The sequence below is a fragment of the Lolium rigidum genome, chromosome 6 (assembly GCF_022539505.1).
Source record: "Lolium rigidum isolate FL_2022 chromosome 6, APGP_CSIRO_Lrig_0.1, whole genome shotgun sequence".
NCBI lineage: Eukaryota > Viridiplantae > Streptophyta > Magnoliopsida > Poales > Poaceae > Lolium > Lolium rigidum.
This window is the reverse complement of record NC_061513.1, coordinates 332,170,389-332,190,045: the sequence shown is the minus strand read 5'-3', so window position 1 is coordinate 332,190,045 and position 19,657 is coordinate 332,170,389. Positions and strand designations below refer to the sequence as shown.

General features: G+C 46.5%; 1 protein-coding gene across 1 annotated transcript; it reads left to right on the top strand.

The window, feature by feature from the left end:
- Nucleotides 1-7,556: 7,556 nt before the first annotated feature.
- Nucleotides 7,557-9,585, top strand: LOC124664809 (putative FBD-associated F-box protein At5g44940). The gene is made up of 3 exons (XM_047202246.1): nucleotides 7,557-8,692; nucleotides 8,881-9,019; nucleotides 9,141-9,585. The coding sequence occupies exons 1-3, from the start codon at nucleotides 7,557-7,559 to the stop codon at nucleotides 9,519-9,521; spliced, it is 1,656 nt and encodes a 551-aa protein (XP_047058202.1). The 3' UTR covers nucleotides 9,522-9,585.
- Nucleotides 9,586-19,657: the final 10,072 nt, after the last annotated feature.

Below are 19,657 nucleotides of genomic sequence, written 5' to 3'. Positions count from 1 at the left end.
TGAGAATGGAAATATTTTAGCAACAAAGTAAGTACGCATCTTGACATCATCGTAAAAACAAGCTACTCAAAGTAGATAACTCGAGTCATGTGTTCAACAAGCACTTTCTTTTTCAGTACTCACAAAAGGGGGTTTTCTCAACGATAGCTATATGAGATAGATCAAGAGAAAAATCATAATCTTTATCCCTAATGTTTATAGGAGATGTGGCAAACTTAGGATCGGGAGATAGTTTATATCTAACGAAGCATGTTCTCGTAAGCAACTTTTTAATTTTTCTTGCATCAGTAGTAGCATTGCATTTTTCAATAAAATCATCATTAAGCTCCACATAATCTTCATCAGGATCATCACTAAAATAATCAAGTTCGGGTGAATTAACAGTGTAGTAGCATTGGGAGTTTCAGTATTTTCAATTTGTCTAGACCTAGCAATTGTAGCATCTAGAAAGGATCCCAATGAACCACTATCATCAAGCACAGCAGAAACATTATCAATATTATGAGAGTTTTCAGATTCAGCAGAAATACCCGCATTTGAAGCATGCGGCGGTGAAACAAGTTTATCAATCACAGATGGTGAATCAAGAGCAAGCAGAGGTATTCAGAATTGTACCTTTTCTTGTAGTGGATGGTAATATGGCGATCTTAGTATCGCGAGGTTTACCCATGATGGAGAATTTGCAGCGAACAATATTAATCCAAGTGAACTTCCAAATAAAGCTATGCTCCCGGCAACGGCGCCAGAAAATAGTCTTGATGACCCACAAGTATAGGGGATCGCAACAGCCTTCGAGGGAAGTAAAACCCAATTTATTGATTCGACACAAGGGGAGACAAAGAACACTTGGAAGCCTTAACAACGGAGTTGTCAATTCAGTTGCACTGGAAACAGTACTTGCTCGCAAGAGTTTATCGATAGTAACAGCTTTATAGCAGTAGCGAGAGTGAAATAACAAGCAGCAGAGTAACAAAGACAGCAGTAGTGATTTTAGTAAACAACGGGATTAAAATACTCGTAGGCACGGGGACGGATGACGGGCGTTGCATGGATGAGAGAAACTCATGTAACAATCATAGCAGGGCATTTGCAGATAATAATAAAACGGTGTCCAAGTACAAAGCAATCAATAGGCATGTGTTCCATATATAGTCGTGCGTGCTCGCAATGAGAAACTTGCACAACATCTTTTGTCCTACCAGCCGGTGGCAGCCGGGCCTCAAGGGAAACTACTGGATATTAAGGTACTCCTTTTAATAGAGTACCGGAGCAAAGCATTAACACTCCGTGAACACATGTGATCCTCACATCGCTACCATTCCCTCCGGTTGTCCCGATTTCGTCACTTCGGGGCCATCGGTTCCGGACAGACGACATGTGTATACAACTCATAGGTAAGACCATAAACAATGAATATCATGATGAAACAATAACATGTTCAGATCTGAGATCATGGCACTCGGGCCCTAGTGACAAGCATTAAGCATAACAAGTTGCAACAATATCATCAAAGTACCAATTACGGACACTAGGCACTATGCCCTAACAATCTTATGCTATTACATGACCAATCTCATCCAATCCCTACCATCCCCTTCGGCCTACAGCGGGGGAATTACTCACACATGGATGGGGGAAACATGGCTGGTTGATGTAGAGGCGTTGGCGGTGATGGCGGCGATGATCTCCTCCAATTCCCCGTCCCGGCGGAGTGCCATAACGGAGACTTCTGGCTCCCGCGACGGAGTTTCGCGATGTGGCGGCGTTCGGAGGGTTTCGGCGACTTCGACTTCTTCCCGTGCGTTTTTAGGTCGAGGCCGATAAGTAGTCCGAAGGAGGGCGTCGGAGGCCGGCCGAGGGGGCCACACCACAGGCCGCGCGGGCCCCCTCGGGCCGCGCCGCCCTATGGTGTGGGGCCCTCGGGCCTCCACCTTAATTGTCCTTCTGGCTCCGTCATTATTCTGGGAAAATAGGGCCTTCTGCATAAATTCCGAGGATTTTCACGAAAGTTGGATTTCTGCACAAAAACGAGACACCAGAGCAGTTCTGCTGAAAACAGCGTTAGTCCGTGTTAGTTGCATCCAAAATACACAAATTAGAGGCAAAACAATAGCAAAAGTGTTCGGGAAAGTAGATACGTTTTGGACGTATCAAGGTTCTCATTTGGAGAGTCGAAGAGGGAGGTAGAGGGAGTGGAAATGGCGATGGCGGCCACTCCCTCTCCTTCCTTGTTGGAGTGCTTGTCCTCATGCTCACCATCTTCATCGGAGGTGTACTCTTCACGGATGATGAAGGCTCTAGGCTTCTTGTTGGAGGAGACCTTGTCGTCATCGGACCTTGGGGAGAACTTGGAGAATCCCTTGGAGAGAGGCTTGTACCTATCCTTTGGGATAAGCTTTCTACCATGATCTTCTCTTCTCTCAAACATACAATCCGCGACAAAATGATTCTTGTCGCCGCAATTGTAGCATGTTCTTCCCCTTGTGCTTTCTCTTGGGCTCTTGGAGGGTCTTCTTGGAGAATCACGTGATCTTCTTGGTCTTGTGTTTTGGGTCATGTTTCCATCCCAAAACTTCTTGGCGGCGAGAGCCATGTGCTCATGGTAGTTGAGCTTGAGATCATCCGAACCCCACTCAACGGGATCCTCATCACTTTCACTAGCTTCATGCACCTTCATCTTCAATGCAAGATTGGGCTTGCGGGAGTTGTGGGCGCGAGCAACAAGATCCTCCGCATTCTTCTTGGAGATGTCCATAGCGATGACTTCGCTAAGGACTTCATCGGATGTCATAGTACGGAAGGAGGCGTTTTGGCGGATGGCCGTCAACTTCACTTCCTCATAAGGGAGGAGAGCGTTGTAGAACTTGCGCTTGATCCAATAGTCATCCACGAACGTTGCTCCAAGATCTTGCATTTGCACGGCAAGAGCGATGAGGCGTCTGTACATTTCTTCGGGGGTCTCTCCTTCAATCATGACGAAGTTGTCGGCCATGTTGTTCACTTCATCAAAGCGAGAGCTTTGGATGCTTGCATTGCCGAGGAAGAGCTTCTCAAGTTTGTCCCATGCTTCCTTGGAGGTCTTGAGCGAGCGGATATGAGCGCGGTCCTTGGGGGAGATGGCCATATGAATCATGTTGATGGCGGTGGCGTTGAGTTGGTCATCCACCACATCTCTTCTAGTCATCTTCTTGGGATCTTGTGGTGAATAGACCTCCTCAATGATACGCCAAAGCTCGGTAGAAGCGCTGCGCACATGTGAACGCATTAAGAATTGCCAATTCTCAAAGTTGTTTGACTCGAGTAACGGTGGTGAACCATGCGACAAGATATGCGGCATCGGTATCGGAACGTTAATGGTGTAATCATTTGGTGGTGGCACCGCATGATAACCCCCTTGACGTTCCGCAACCGGTGTGTCATCATCCTTCCCTTTTGTTGAAGTGCCGGTATCCCCAACCCCTTCCTTTTGTGTATCTTTTGTCGCTTCCGCGACAAAATCAACAAGAGGAAGGGTGTTAGCTTTTGGTGGCGGATCCTCGGCACTTGCTATCGGTGGAGGGTTTGGTTTTTGAACCACCAACTCCATCATCATCGCCTTCATTTGGGAAACGATGGATGACTCCAATTTCTTGAGGTCATCCAACGTAGCCGTCGTGGAATCGATGGGCGATGATGGAGCGGGTGGCTCAAGGGAAGGTGACCCATTCACAACCGTCTCTTGTTCGGCCATTTCTTAGGCGGTAAAGCCCGAGCAAGAAAACCTTGCTCTGATACCACTTGAACGGATCGTAGCGAACAAGAGGGGGGTGAATGGCGCTACGGCAAATTTTAATCTTTTTCAAGTTTTATGCAACGGAAGGTAAAGGTGTGACTTTTAGCAATGGGGGTGATCCTACAATGAAGCTAGAACATGTGCAACAAGTAAAGGAATCAACAAGATAACAAAAGTGAGGAGCGGGACAACCGGGGGGGGCGCGAGGCGAGTCGAGGTTTGTTTCCCGCAGTTCCCTCCACTAAAGGAGGTACGTCTGCGTTGAGGAGGTGCTAGTCTCACACAAGAGACTAGGCGGCCACACCACGAAGGAAGGCCTCACCCTCTTCCTCGAGAGAGCTCCACGGAGGTGCTCTCCCTCTTCCACTAAGGCACCGGTCGAGGCGGTTATTCCTTCACAAGGTTGGGGCGAGCTCCACAAACACAAGGATGCTCCCAACACCCTATGGAGCTAGTACATCACCAAGCTAGACTCCATAGCTGCACATCTCCAATGCTCCACCATAGGAACCCATCACCAATGCTCCACCATAGGAACTCTTCCAATGCTCCACCAAGAAACTCTCCAAGGCTCCACCAAGAAACTCTCCAAGGCTCCACCAAAGGAACTCCCCAATGATCCACCAAAGGAACTCTTCTCCAAGATCCACCAAAGGAACCCTACCACCAAGATCCACTAAGGAATAGCTAGTATTTGTGAAATCTCTCTTGGTAGAACTATAGATCGGGGTCTCCTCCACCTATCCTCAAAATTAGGGCAAGATTGGTTGGAGAGGGAAGGAGATCCACAAGGATTAAGCTCAGCAACAATGGAGGAGAAAGAAGGGGAAGAGATAAAATCGGGTGGGGAAGAAGGGGCCCTTAAATAGGCTCCTCCAAATCCAACCGTTACACCCAGTTTTGGCCTAAGCGGTACTACCGCTTTGGGGCAAGCGGTACTACCGCCCTGAGTTCGAAATCACCCTAGATCTGGTCAAAGGACCCAGAGCGGTACTACCGCCCGCGGTACCGCTCGTGGTACCGCAATAGGGTCCAGAGCTTACTGGATCCAGAGCGGTACCAGGGCGGTACCGGAGCGGTACGACCGTAACTCGTTACGGTACCTCAAGCGGTACCTTGAGCGGTACTACCGCTCGTGAGCGGTACTACCGCCCTGTGTACTGCAGGGGTACCGCAACTTGTTCTGGGGGACGAATTCAGCGCAGAACTCAGAGCGGTACCGAGGGCGGTACCTATAGGGGTAGCGGTACTACCGCTACAGGTACCGGTAGTACCGGCTTGGCTAAAACTGGTTTTCTTCCCTTTTTCTCTCCAACTTTGTTACCTCGCTAAACGCACACAAAACCGGAAAACCTATCAACTACGCTTCAGTCTTCTGATCTTGACGCGTCCGGCGAGGTCACCGTGTACTTGCAAATCTAACAATGATACTCAAGGCACACGGTGAGATTACTCAAGTGTTGTCATCAAACACACAAAACATGGGATATGAATTTTGCTCTTACACCCGGTCTCTTCTCCAACGCTTTCTCCCCGCCAGATCCGGGTGGGGTCGGCCTTTGGCGCCCAATTTGTGGCTAGGGAGCTAGCGCACATGGGTACGGTCCAACTGAAGAACTGGGCGAAAGCCCTGGCTGGCATGTCAAGGGTGACAACGTCAATGCCTAAGGGCATTGCGGTCCTCCTTGGAGGCGTCGTGGTAGTTTCCGTCGACTGCGCCGTCCTGGGTGAAAACCCTATCCCCTGGTCCGGGCAGACGGGCAGTGGTGACACCTCTGTGCCGTGAGATTCTTCAAGCCATTGCTTGAGACGAGATACTCTATATGTTTGGTGAGTTGGTCCTTCCTTGCTCTGCGGCGCTTGGTGTGGTCTTCGTTCATGGCCTCCGAGGAAGTTCTTTGGCTCGTTTTCTGCAAGCATCTTTTTTGGTGGTTTGTTGGCGTTGTGCTCATGGTTGTGTTGCTTGTCGGTGTTCCTACGCCCACGAGCCGAGGCGAAGGGATAGGGTTCCCCTCCGGAAGAAATCCTGGCAGGAGCGACATCAAGGCCCGGATTTCCCCCCTGCGTGCGGGCTTCTCCTTCGTCCTGGATCCCGGAGTAGCGCCACTCCTTTGCAACTCTAGTTCGTCGTGTCTCTGGAAGCAGGTGGCTTTCTCCATCTGGGGCCGTTCCTGAGCGATGCCTTGAAGATTGGTAGCAATAAGTGTCGGGTTGCAGCTCTGCGCTCTGGAGTGTTTCATGTAGGAGCCGAGTCTCCTTGTGCTTGAGCTTGATCTCCCTTGGTGCTAGTGGTTGCTGCTCTGGCTAGCTTTCCTGTTCTTCATTGCTTAGCTTTAGGAATGTCCTCCTATCTTGTTTGTTTGCTTGTTAAACCATTTAGTACCGTCGTTTGTGGCTTAATTAACTTTAAGCTTGGCCGCAAAGCCTTATGATAAAAAAGAGGGTGGGCAACAAAACATCCTGCCCCTCGCTGGCCAACATTTGGACAATCAGGGTACGTACAAGAGAGAAAGGAGGTGATCCAGAAAAACTAACTTAGGGGTTCACTCCCCTTGTTGGCAACATCACCGATTAGTCCCGTCTCCGGTGGCCTTGAAGCCTTGGAGGTGCGGCGGGCCACGACCTCTCGTCGGCAGGAGGTTTCAGTTTCTTTTTTGGTATTTGAAGTGTATTCTTCATGATGGTGAGGCGACGACTACGTCCTCATGTTAGAATAAGGTCCTTTCTGTCTTATCCTCGTTCTGGCGGCACGCCTAGCGCTAGTTGAGGGCATGTGGAATTGTCTTTCCGGCGGATCTCCTGGTATCCAGTCAGAGTTCATGTTAGTTGGTGCGGTTGTAAGTCTAGATCTTCCGAGAGATGGTTCACATCTTTGCGATGGTTGCTGCTCTGGTTGAGTTGGTCCTTTGAGCCCTTAGCACGATGATTTCCGTCTATCTACTACAATAAACTCTACTACGATAAGTTTTGCCCGACTCTAGTGAGGGAGGGGTGCGGATGGCAACACGCCTTCTGCTCGCTCTAGTGCTTGTAGTCTTCGTTAGGAGGTCGAAAAATCTATTTATTTATTTATTTTACTTTTAGACCTCTTTATACTACTGTTTTGATGATTATCAATAGAAAGCTAGATTTTTTTGCAAAAAATAAAAAAATTTAAACAATTGAACAGAATGTCATACATTTATCCCCGATGGCGCGATTTGTTTCTTCCTTGAAGAGGCACCCTTTTATCATGCCCTTAGGGAATCTTCAGCGGCCTGGCGCAATCGAGTCAAGACTGTCTGTATTTTCCGCGTGGATAAGACGACACCAAAATCCCAGCCCAACAACCCGATGCAAATGGACCACGGCGTCCGTGGCAACCCATTCCAAACCCAAACTTAGACTCGAATTGCATCGCTGCGCAGACGTGGGCCGCTTGCCTCTCCGCGGGCCCTCGGCCCACCGCAAACGTAAGATAAAGGAGGGCAAATTATGCTTGATGCCTTTTTTCCAGAAAAAGATGAGGGCAAATTGTAGAAGTGGGCAAAAAATAAAAAAATCCCCCCCTCCAGAACGCCGCCGCCGCCGGCCGGCGGCCGCCCATCCAGTCCCGCCGCATCCCGATCGGCTCACCCTTCCCATCTAGTCCCGGCCTGCGCCCCTGCCTCACAAAATCTGCTGCAAGCATCCGGCCGAGTATTCTTCCGCCGCCGGTTAGCGCGAAAATCCTCTCAGTTCCCGCTATTTTTTCCGTCTTCATTGTACTTCAAGCCAAATCTCTCTCGCGTCTCTCTCGCCAGTCATGGAGGAGGCGGCGGCGGCGGCCTCGGCTGCTGCTGCGGCAGCCAAGGACGCGGCCTTGTCCGCTTCGGTCGCGGCGGCGGCTGCTGCGAAGGACGCGGCGGTGGCTGCGGCGACTGCCAAGGAGGCGACGGCTGCTGCGAAAGACGCGGCTGTGGCCGCGTCGGCTGCTGCGTTGAATGCCGAGAAGGCGGCTGCGACGGCTTCGGCTGCAGCGTTGAACGCGAAGGAGGCAGCGGCTGTGGCGGTGTCTGCAGGGGAGGCGGCGGCCGCGGCGGCGACCACTGCGGCGGCAGCAATGCAAGCTTCCAAGAAGCGTAAGTTCAATCTTATCGAAGACGACCAAGATACACCAGTGAGTGAAGACGTCGACGATGGGGAGACTGGAAACATCGACGATGGGGAGACTGGAAACGTCGACGATGGGGGGAGTGTCGATCTCATCAGCCGCCTCCCCGAGGCCGTCCTCTGCCGCATCGTCTCTCTTCTCCCCACCAAGGAAGCTGCGCGCACGCAGGCCATCTCGCGCCGGTGGCATCCGCTGTGGCGCTCCGCTCCTCTCAACCTGGTGGCGGACTTCGATTCCAAGAGCGAGGGCACCATCGACTTGATTTCAAAGATACTCTCCGAGCATCCCGGCCCCGCGCGACGCTTCTCATTCAGCCTCTGTATTAGCGATTGTTCCGACAAGATCGAAGGGTGGCTTAGTTCCCAAGCCCTGAACAACCTACAGGAATTGGAGCTCACCTACTATCGCTTGTTCGACGACAGGGAGAAGTTGTACCCGTTGCCATTGTCCGTGTACCGCTTTGCGCCCACACTCCGCGTGGCCAAATTCCAAGGCTGCCATTTCCCCAACCTGATTGTGACTCTGTCCCTCAAGTTTCCGTGCCTCAATCAGCTAACCATGGAGACCGTCACCATCTCGGAGGATGCTCTCCAGAGCTTTTTCTCTGGCTGCCCTGCCTTGGAAAGCCTTGAGCTGAAGAAAAAATTCGGCATTGGTCGCCTCTGCATCAGCTCCCAAAGCCTAAAGAGTTTAGGCTTTTCCTCTGGCTGGAGGAACGAGGGTCTCCTTTTACAAGAGTTGGTCATCGAGGACGCACCGTGCCTTGAGAGACTGCTACCACTTGATCCAGAGCATGGCCCAGCGACCATACGTATAGTCTCGGCACCTAAACTGAAGATATTGGGTGTGCTCTCTGAAGATATATCAGAACTTCACTTTGGAACCACAGTTTTTCAGGTAGCATGCAGCAGCCTTCATCCATTGCTCATTCAATACTCCTATACGCAGGATATTATTCTTACTTGCACTTATTTCTGCAGAAATTGATTGATGTTGGCTTGACAACCAAAATACACAGCATGAGGGTTTTGGTTCTTGACTCTGTTGGCCCTAATCTGGATGTGGTGGTTAACTTCCTCAAGTGTTTTCCTTGCTTGGAGAGGCTGTATGTCATGGTGAGTACATAACATAGTTGCATGCTTTAGATGTCAAATTCAGCATTTGATTTCACATGTAATCTAGCCAACTACCATATTTTTAACATTTTGGCAACTTCTTTTGCATTTTTATCTCCAGCTCCAGCCAGGGATGATTATGAATAATGTCAGGAAGTATGACCCACTGGACCCAGTTGAATGCCTTGAGCTCCATCTCAAAAAAGTAGTGTTGAAGAATTATGACGGCACCAAGAGTCCATCTATTGACTTTGCCAAGTTTTTTGTTTTGAATGCGAAAGTGCTAAAGGAAATGAAAATCACACTACCTTACCACCGCCAGTACAAATGGTTTGCTAATCAACATGAGCTGCTACGAATCAAAGATAGAGCTTCTCAAGATGCTCGAATTGAACTGAAATGTGGTACTAAGGATTATTTCACACATAACAAGCATACCCATGATTTGCCAATGGCTGATCCCTTTGACATGCCCTCCAGCAGATGCTCCAAGTGTAGTTGATGCCCGCTTTGAAGATTGCCTTGTCTTCTGTTCTATGTCGCTGCTTTTGCTTGTCGCCTTTTGTTTTTCCAACCTTCTGAGTTCTGATGCTCTAAGAAAGGATCTACTTCATGCAGTGATGGAATGTTTTGTAGCCTACTCAGGATTATACCGGGACTAAGGAGGTAGTGTATAGGCTCAAGCTTCAAATCTGAACTTCCTGCTTGAAGGAGCTCGTCAGTAGTTATTATTCTGTTCTATTGCGCTTGAATGTTAGTTTAAATCTGTTATGTTATTTGGCTATCGTAGTTTCTTTGCTGTTTGGTCTTGTATTGTAAGCTGTTACTATATTTATATGACCTTGCTTTAGTGAAAAGGATGGCCTCCATGCTTATTATCCCAAATTAATTCGTTTGCAGTTCATGACAGTATACTATTTATCCTAACTTCTTCAATTCTTACAAATAATAACATTCGAAGTTTGAATGCTGTTTTTTTTGGTGTACTTGCATCTGTAAGGTGGCATAAAGAAGATAAAGTTGTTGGCACTTTTGATCAGTATATTTTCGACCTCATATCCACTGTAGTGAAACTTTCTTGGATTCAACAGATAAATTGAAGCTTGGTTAAATTATGCCGTTGTATACTTGGAGTGTTGCTCCTTTAGATATTTGAGGCACCTATGCCTGTTTATTTTGTTATAGTTGTGTAACTATACCAGCTCATATTTTAGTTACTTGATTGATCCGAATTTGTCTTAGGAATGGTGCATAGTTGTGCTTGTATGTAGCAAAGTTTAGTGTTTTATTCGTATGAATGCTTCTTTCTATTCAGTATTCGTTGCGATCACCGGGCTAGTTCATTGTGATTGTTGTGTGATACATATACATAAGAAGTTTTTTCCTTTCCTGAAGAAACATTTCTTGGCAGTTGGACTCATATATGTAAGCCAAAAAAAAATCATATTCAACAAGCTCTGATTCTTAGTGACTTATTAAATTTCATCTTATCATTCTATTCCAAGATGTACCGAACTGTCTATTTTACCTTTGCTAAGTGCTAATTGTGCATTTCTGTTCAAGAATCTATCCTTTGGTGCTATTAATTTTTAAGTGCAACTCCATGCATTTTTGGTCAGTGAAATCATTAATGACCCCAATAGCCTGGTCTTCTTGCAAAGAGGCATTTGGTGCTGATCAATAATGTGGTGTCGTAGCAATAGTTTAATATAGTGGATAACCGATGAATGTGGGCAGTTTTTATTATTTTATTTTTTTGATGAAATGCGGGTGCTGCTACTTTGCGCAATGTTGTTTGCAAGTCAAGTAAATTTTGCATTCTGATTAGTTCTAATTAGTGATTTGTGTTTTTGTCCCAAAAGTTTTACTAGTACATTACAATCTACCGCACTGACAACCATTTATCAAGAAAAAGAGTTATATCTTTTTGTTTTTTGAAGTAGAGTTATATCTTTTTCCAACTGCAGCATAAAGCAGTGATGGGTGTCCAATATCAGGGAAGGTCGTTTCAGCTTTCAGGTGATAATTTGGTGTCATGTAACCATATGGTGGCCCTACGTACTTGATTTCCCGTCTCTGCATATACGCATTAGTGTTACTTAATGATTGGTGCTACAACATCTATAGCTATCACATAGGTTTATGCCTCCTGTTAGTTAATAGTTCCCCAATATGGATATTTTCGTTACTGGGCATTGCAGTTCTCAAGCAGATCATTACTTGCAGGTTCAGTGGCCCATCTACATTTACTAATATTCACACTCTTATTTTCTACGAAATTACTGTAACAGAGGTTCGTTTCTAGTACTTACAACGGAATCCAGTTAACTTTCTTCTCTGACTGAAACTTCTGTAGGAGCGTAGCAATAGCTCTGTCTACTACATGGGTATTACACTTAGTTGGCACTTCCCCACAGTAACCATGCATAGTAACGACAAGTTATTCCTGTTAATAATTATTTTTGGCAGCTACTGGTTTCTGTCATCGTTGTAATTTTTCAAGAAATGTTTGGTCACATGCACAGTTTTAGCATTTCATCGCCATGGTTATGACCAACCTGCATATGCATATCATTTCTTGGTGTGATCTCAGTCTTGTATCAATCTTAAAGAGCACATGTCACTTTTGGAGGCATACAGGCTTCAAAATATACATGTTGAACCTGATGCCTATTCCGTTTCATAAAGATAAGCCCAGATGCTACCTTTTACTGGGCCTTTGCCTTATCCTATGCCATGGTTTTCTCCTAAGTAATTGATTGTGCATTACGAAAAATATAAAGCGTTCGTTACTATGATTATTTACTGCGGTGCGCTTGATGAAAATGGCTTCTTTGAAAAATATTTGACTTATTTGGCTGAAGACATCCAGTATAAAATACGGCGTTCTCTGAATGATTCTTCCTATGTTGTTCCTGATGATGAGCTGAGGAACATGTTGCTAGATAAGTTGTCTGTTCTTTTCGCTAGGAATGGTTGTAACATTTTGGATCATTCTTTGCCTTTAAAGTCTGTGTATGATGCTGGTCCATGTGAAAATAGCATGATAAGTGACGAACTTTCACAAGACTGTGAATCACTTATTAAAACCTCCGAGGCTATGCAAAAGAAATTTAATAAAGATCAAGAAAAAGCTTTCATAGCTATTGTCGATCGAGTGAGAGAGGATAAACCTCGGCTATTCTTTGTGTCTGGACATGGTGGTACTGGGAAGACCTTTCTTTGGAACGCTTTGGTTGCATATCTTAGGGGATACAAAAGGATAGTTTTAACTGTTGCATCTTCTGGTGTTGCCTCTCTTTTATTGCCTGGTGGTAGGACAACTCATTTTAGATTTAAAATTCCTATTGATCTTGACAATAACGGGGTCTGTGACATTAGGAAGTCTACTATGCTTTCCATTTTGATTGAGCCTGCCTCTCTTATTATTTGGGATGAAGCTTTAATGACACACAGGAAATGCTTTGAGGCGCTGGACCGAACTTTGCGTGATGTTTTATCTAGCAATGATGCTTCTTTAGCTAATGTGCCATTTGGTGGTAAAATAGTAGTCTTGGGTGGTGACCTCAGGCAAATCTTACCCGTTATCGAAGGTGGAACACGCTCCCAGGTTATAAATGCTGCCATTACTAATTCTCCTCTATGGCGCGATATTGTAGTTCTTCATCTTACTATTAATATGCGTTTGCCCGTTCAGAGCATGGATACTAATGTGTAGGATGAGGCAGCAAATTTTGCTGCTTGGGTGCTTAGTATTGGTGATGGGAAGGTCCCTGCTGTGGCACGGCAAAGGCGAATCTGAACCAACTTGGATCACAATTCCTGGCGAACATTTAGTGCATACAGATGGTGATAAGATTACTGCTATTGTTCACTCTGTGTATGTAGATTTCCTAAGAAGGTACTCTGATCCTAACTATTTAAAAGAAAGAGCTATCTTAACACCCACTAATGAAATAGCTGAGGATGTCAACGAACATGTTCTTTCGATGGTGCCTGGCGAGGAAAGAGAGTACCTTAGTTGTGACACGACAGGAAACTCGGCTGATGGAATACGCAAGATATCTTCTACCCTGTAGAGGTTTTAAATACTATCAAAGTAAACAACTTTCCTTACCATCGACTTGTGCTTAAAAGAGGTGTTCCCATCATGCTTCTTAGAAATATATGTCAAGCAGTAGGTTTATGCAATGGTACACGTCTTATTGTTAGGCTTGCTGAAAAAGTCATTGAGGCCATTGTGATGACTGGTTCTAATATTGGAGATATTGTTTATATACCAAGAATATGTCTCACAGCTAGAGATCCAAAGTGGCCATTTACTTTGCATCGACGCCAATTTCCTATTATAATTTGCTATGCCATGACTATTAATAAAAGCCAAGGCCAGACTCTTGAAGCTGTTGGTTTATATCTGAAGTCTCATGTGTTCACTCATGGTCAGTTTTATGTGATGGTCTCACGTGTGACCTCGAAAAAGGCTCTACGAATATTGGTTCAGAACGAAGATGGAACATGTGGTTCTGAAACCAGGAATATTGTGTTCTCGGAAATTTTCCAGGCCCTTGTAGGCAAATGATTGTGCATCCTATGTTAATTACTTATTATATGTTTTGGTTTAGCGTAGGATTTTGAGCTTCTGCTTATAACTTAGTCACCCCTGGTATAGCATACCGCAGGCTTTTGATTGCTTGGTTACCTTTGCAGACCTAATTACCTCGGATACTTGTTAGTATTATTTGTGCAACTCGGGTAACTCGGGTGGGTGTTGAGTTTTGTCTATGGATGTGCACGTTATTCTGCTGGGTTCTGTGATTTTGGTCTTTGCGCTTGTCTACGTGAGCCATTGTCTTCATTTTCTCCGAGGTGATGCCAGTCAATTTGCGGTTCACTTCCTATGCAGATTCCTATTATCTTGATGCTCTCTGTTGTTCCTTGGTTGCTTTTAATTTATTTGGTGTTTTCCCCCTGGTTTAGCTGTTCTTGTTGTTTTGTTCCAGATGGCGATTAACCCGCTTAGGGAGATTCACAAGGATAGCCATCACTGGACTATATGCGTTCTTGTTTCTCGCATGTGGAACTATCGTGGAGGGACTGATGAGGGCACTATTAAGCACACTGATCTGGTTCTGCTTGATACAGATGTTGGTCCTATACCACCCCATTCTTCCTTCCTCGCTCCTTTCTATACATGTTATTTACCTTCTGTCTTTTCTTCAGGTAACTCATATGTATGGCCAGCTCCCTCCAACCACTGCTGAGCGCCTCAAGAATGTGTTGCAGGAGGGAAAGGTTTTCGTTATAAGGAAATTCTTCTGTAACGTGTCCAGGACATCTTTTAGGCCTGTGGAGAGTCCCTTCATGGTTCAGTTCACAAAATACACTATTGTTGAGGAGAGGCCGGGGTTGGAGGTTGTCATGGACCTCGAGGGAAAGATAGCTACTAGGATCTAATTCATCTAGATGCAGGTAAATAAAGCAGGAAAAACTAGGAAGAACAGGGTAAACAGGAAATAGGGTTTTGGTTTTTGTTATTCGTCGAGCCACCCAGCCTCCCACTCTCCGATCTTATAACGATGACCGCGAGCCTCGACAATAAACGTGCTTAAGACAACCCACGCGATTGTTAACACTAATCCCTATTACAGAGAGAATATGCGAGGGAATCTTGTTATTTGCGGTAACTTTGAATCTGGACCGTCGGATCACTATTGGACGGCTGCAGTTGATCTCGAGCGTCAGTCTTCATCAGGTACTAGGATAGATACTGAACAAGATCCTGACAATACCGGCCGCTCGAGGCAAGACTTCAAGGCTTGAATGAAGGAAAAACAGCTTGAATGAACTTGACGTCCTCCCATGTTGCTTCTGCTTCCTCGAGGTTCTCCCAGTGAATGAGCCATTGGTCCACAGCGATGTCATAATCGCCAGCTGATCGAGGAATTTGACGCCGTTGCAGAATTTTGTAAGGGGCAGTTTTGATCTTACCTTCAGGTGTCAGTACTGGCAACCGTGGATTAGGAACTGCATTTGGGCCCAGATGCTTCTTCAGTTGATTGACATGAAAGACATCATGCAATTTTGTGCCCTCTGGTAACTGCAACTTATAAGCAACAGTGCCCACTTTCTGGATTACTCTGAATGGCCCATAAAATTTTGATGTTAACTTGAGAGAGTTGCGCAATCCCAATGCAGCTTCTCTATAGGGCTGCATCTTCAGATAGACCAGGTCTCCCACATCGAATTTCCTCTCTGTCCTCTTTGCATCAGCAAACTTCTTCATTCTGTGTTGAGCTTGTTGAAGACTGGCTTGCAATGCTTTGATTGCTACCTCCTGATCTTGCAAAGTAACCTCAGCTTCCTGGGAGACATTGCAGGGTATAGCAATTTCTCCAAGCTGTGGTGGCTTGTACCCATACAATGCTTCAAATGGAGATTTCTTAATGGCTGAGTGGTATGATGTGTTGTACCACCACTCTGCTGCAGGTAACCATTCTATCCATTTCCTTGGTTCCCTGAAAGTCATGCTTCGCAAGTATTGTTCCAAACATTGATTTACCCTCTCTGTTTGCCCATCTGATTCAGGGTGGTAAGCAGTGCTATAGTGCAACTGTACTTTGAGAGCAGAGAACACTTCTTTCCACAGCTTGCTAGTGAAGATGGTGTCTCGATCACTGACAATAACTCTAGGCATGCCATGGAGTTTATGAATATTATCCATAAATACTTGAGAAACTTGCTGGGCAGTGAATGGGTGAGAGAGAGGTAGAAAATGTGCATATTTAGTAAGTCTGTCTACAACTACCAATATCACATCTTTACCCTTAGCTTTTGGCAACCCCTCCACAAAATCCATACTGATTTCATACCACTTTTCCTCTGGAATATTCAATGGTTGCAGTAATCCTGGATAAGACACATGTTCAGTCTTTGATATTTGGCAAATTGGACAGTGAGCCACCTTTGTACTGACAAATTGTTTCATGTGAGGCCAATAGAAGGATTGCTTCAACCTGTGTAAAAGTCACCTTCTGACCAGAGTGTCCTCCCATGGGGGAACTATGGAATGCATCAAACAGAGTGGTGCAAAGAGCAGAGTGCTGTCCCACAACAATTCTATTTTTGTACCTGAGGAGTTCTGAGGTCAGAGAATAGTTTGGATGGCTCATTGGATCAATTGTCAATTCCTGCAACTTCTTGGTGCAAGCATCATCAGTAGCATAAGAGGTAATCACTTCTTCCATTGATTTAGGGATTACTGTTGTAATTGCCAAGCATTCATCTGAAGAATGGTGGTCCACTTTCCTGGATAAGGCATCTGCCACAGTGTTATCACTTCCTTTCTTGTACTCAATGGAGTAGTCATATTCCAGCAGTTTCAACATGAGCTTATGTTGGACACCTTCCAATAATCTTTGGCTTGTGAGGAATTTGAGGCTCTGCTGGTCTGTTCTAATGACCAATTTGTTGCCCACTGATACGTCTCCGACGTATCGATAATTTCTTATGTTCCATGCCACATTATTGATGTTATCTACATGTTTTATGCACACTTTATGTCATATTCGTGCATTTTCTGGAACTAACCTATTAACAAGATGCCGAAGTGCCGCTTGTCGTTTTCTGCTGTTTTTGGTTTCAGTAAATCCTAGTAACGAAATATTCTCGGAATTGGACGAAATCAACGCCCGTGGTCCTATTTTGCCACGAAGCTTCCGAAGTCCGAAGAAGAGACGAAGAGGGGCCACGAGGGGGCCACACCCTAGGGCGGCGCGCCCCCCTTGGCCGCGCGGCCCCGTGGTGTGGGGCCCTCGTGCCGCCTCTTGACCTGCCCTTCCGCCTACTTAAAGCCTCCGTTGCGAAACACCCAAGCACCGAGAGCCACGATACGGAAAACCTTCCGCAGACGCCGCCGCCGCCGATCCCATCTCGGGGGATCCAGAGATCGCCTCCGCACCCCGCCGGAGAGGGGAATCATCTCCCGGAGGACTCTACGCCGCCATGGTCGCCTCCGGTGTGATGTGTGAGTAGTCTTCCCCTGGACTATGGGTCCATAGCAGTAGCTAGATGGTTGTCTTCTCCCCATTGTGCTATCATTGTCGGATCTTGTGAGCTGCCTAACATGATCAAGATCATCTATCTGTAATTCTATATGTTGCGTTTGTTGGGATCCGATGAATAGAGAATACTTGTTATGTTGATTATCAAAGTTATTGTAAGGGTATTTCACCCTTATCCATTATTTTGGTAACGATGTCACCGTGCTAAAGTATTTGGCCTAATATGTTTATAAGTACAATCTCAGGTATTAGGCAATGAGGCGTAAATGGTGTATCAAAGGAACAAGAAGGCTAAAGGTGACCCCCCATTTCAACAACAATCAAAAAGGGGTTACAGGAGAAATCCGGTCACCTGCCCGGTCCAACCGGGCCAGGAACCGGCCAGTCCGGCATGGTGGCCGGTCAACCGGGCGGCAACCGGGCTCCAAAGGAGGAGCCAGCAGTTCCGGTTTGCGCCCGGTCAACCGGGCTCTCGACCGGCGGGTCCGGTGCTCCGTCCGGTCCACCGGGCGGCAACCGGGCGCCAACCGGCCGCCAACCGGAGGAGCTCCAGGACCAGCAAAAGGCGTCCGGTCTCTGGCCCGGTCAGACCGGCCTCTACGCCGGGATGTCCGGTCTGTGGCCCGGTCGGACCGGGTTCGTCGAGGAAAAGCTGAGGTGGCAAGTGGCAACGGCCATATTTCGAAGAACACTATAAATAGCCCTTCTCCTACCTCTAGACGAGCTAGGCACTACACTACAAACTGTTCTTGAGCTCTCTCTCTCATACTCCATTGCTAGAAACACCAAAAGCCTCGGATCTCCCTCCTCCTCCACCCAAACTCAAATCCCTCCGGGAATCATTAGAGGAGGACCCGATCTACCGTTCTACCAAGCCAAATCTCATTCCCCCTTGTATTCATTGAGAAGCTTGCTTCCTAGGGTTCCTTGGAAACCCTAGGTAGGCAAGAGGAGTCCGGAAGCATCCGGGCTGTGGATTTGCTCCGGGCAAGATTGTGAAGGTTTGGAGGCTACCTCAAAGTCTACCACAAGTGAGTGAGCTATTCCTTCGTGGGATAGGCTCCGGAGAATAGGGTGAGCCTTCGTGGCGCGGGGAATCCTTCGTGGGACCTCCACTCCTCCAAACGTGACGTACCTTGTTGCAAAGCAAGGGAACACGGGAATACATCCTCGTCTCCGCGTGCTATCTGGTTATCTCTAACCGAACTCCTTACTTGTGATTTAATCGCTCGTGAGAGCCTTCGTGCTCGAGTTAGCTGTATCCTCATATAGGTTGCTTCACCTAGTTTGCATTAGGCTCATCTTTATATTCCGCAAAGCCTAATATTGCAAAGAAAGAATTAAAATTTGTAGAAACCTATTCACCCCCCCCCCTCTAGGTTTACCATCTCTATACTTTCAATTGGTATCAGAGCCTGGACTCTTATTAAGGGCTTCACCGCCTTAAGAGTGAGATGGATAAACTCTTCGAGGGTCTAGATGAAGACTCTAACCTTTCGGTTAAAGAGATGAAGTCTAGATTCTTGGCATATGAGGCCGAGAAGAAGAAAAAGGAGGATGAGCTACAAAACCAAATGGCGTAAATGACCGCCATGCTTAAGAACCTAACTCGCGGGTGGAACTTCTAGTGGGGCTTCGGTCTCTAAGGAGTCCTACCATGATGTTAACTATAACTATCCTAGAAACACTTCACCCATGCCTCATATAAACCATAGTGGGGCCGTTCCCCATTACGATGGAACTCACTTTCCACATTGGAAATCTGCTATGGAATCTCATATTCGCAGCTGCAGTGTGGAGCTTTGGGAGCTCATTGTTCATGGACATCGGGAGCCACAAGATCCCACTCGGTTGACCTCCACCGAGTTCTACAACCGTCAACTCAATGCATCCGCACGTGACAAGATTAGAAGTGGCATCAACCGCAAGCTTCTTGATCAAGTCGATGACATTGTCTCCGCTAAAGAGTTGTGGGATCGGATCGTAGTACTACAAGAGGGAACCGATTTGATCCAATCAGCTCTCTATGAGACCGCAAAGCAAGAGGCCTACCAATTCATGATTCGAGATGGAGAATCCATATTTGATGCCTATGCTAGGCTTGGTGCTCTGAAAGTAAGGGTCAAGGGACTTGGTGTTGAGAAGTACAATGACGGATTTGAGATGAACGAAGCCTTCATAAAATCCAAGGTCATTGCTATGATTGCCGTCAAACAAGAAGACACCAACCTTGGACTCAACTTGCAAATCATGACCAAGAGTGCCGATCTCAACTCCGATGATCTAGTCTCCTATGTGGCCGCCAATGAAAGCATGGCCAAAGCCGGAAAGAGGCTCAAGGCAATGAACCGTGTTGATGAGGCCTCACACAATCATGAAGCATCACACAACCTTGCTCTCAAAGCTAGAGCCGACCATGAAAGCAAAGAAGACTATGAGATTGAAGAAGATGAAGAGATGACTTCAACTAGTGACATTGCTACCGACTTTGCTTTCTTTGCCAAGAAGTACAAGGCAAAGTTCCCAATGCTCCTCAATGACAAGAAGAAGAAGAGAACTTGCTACAATTGTGATGAAG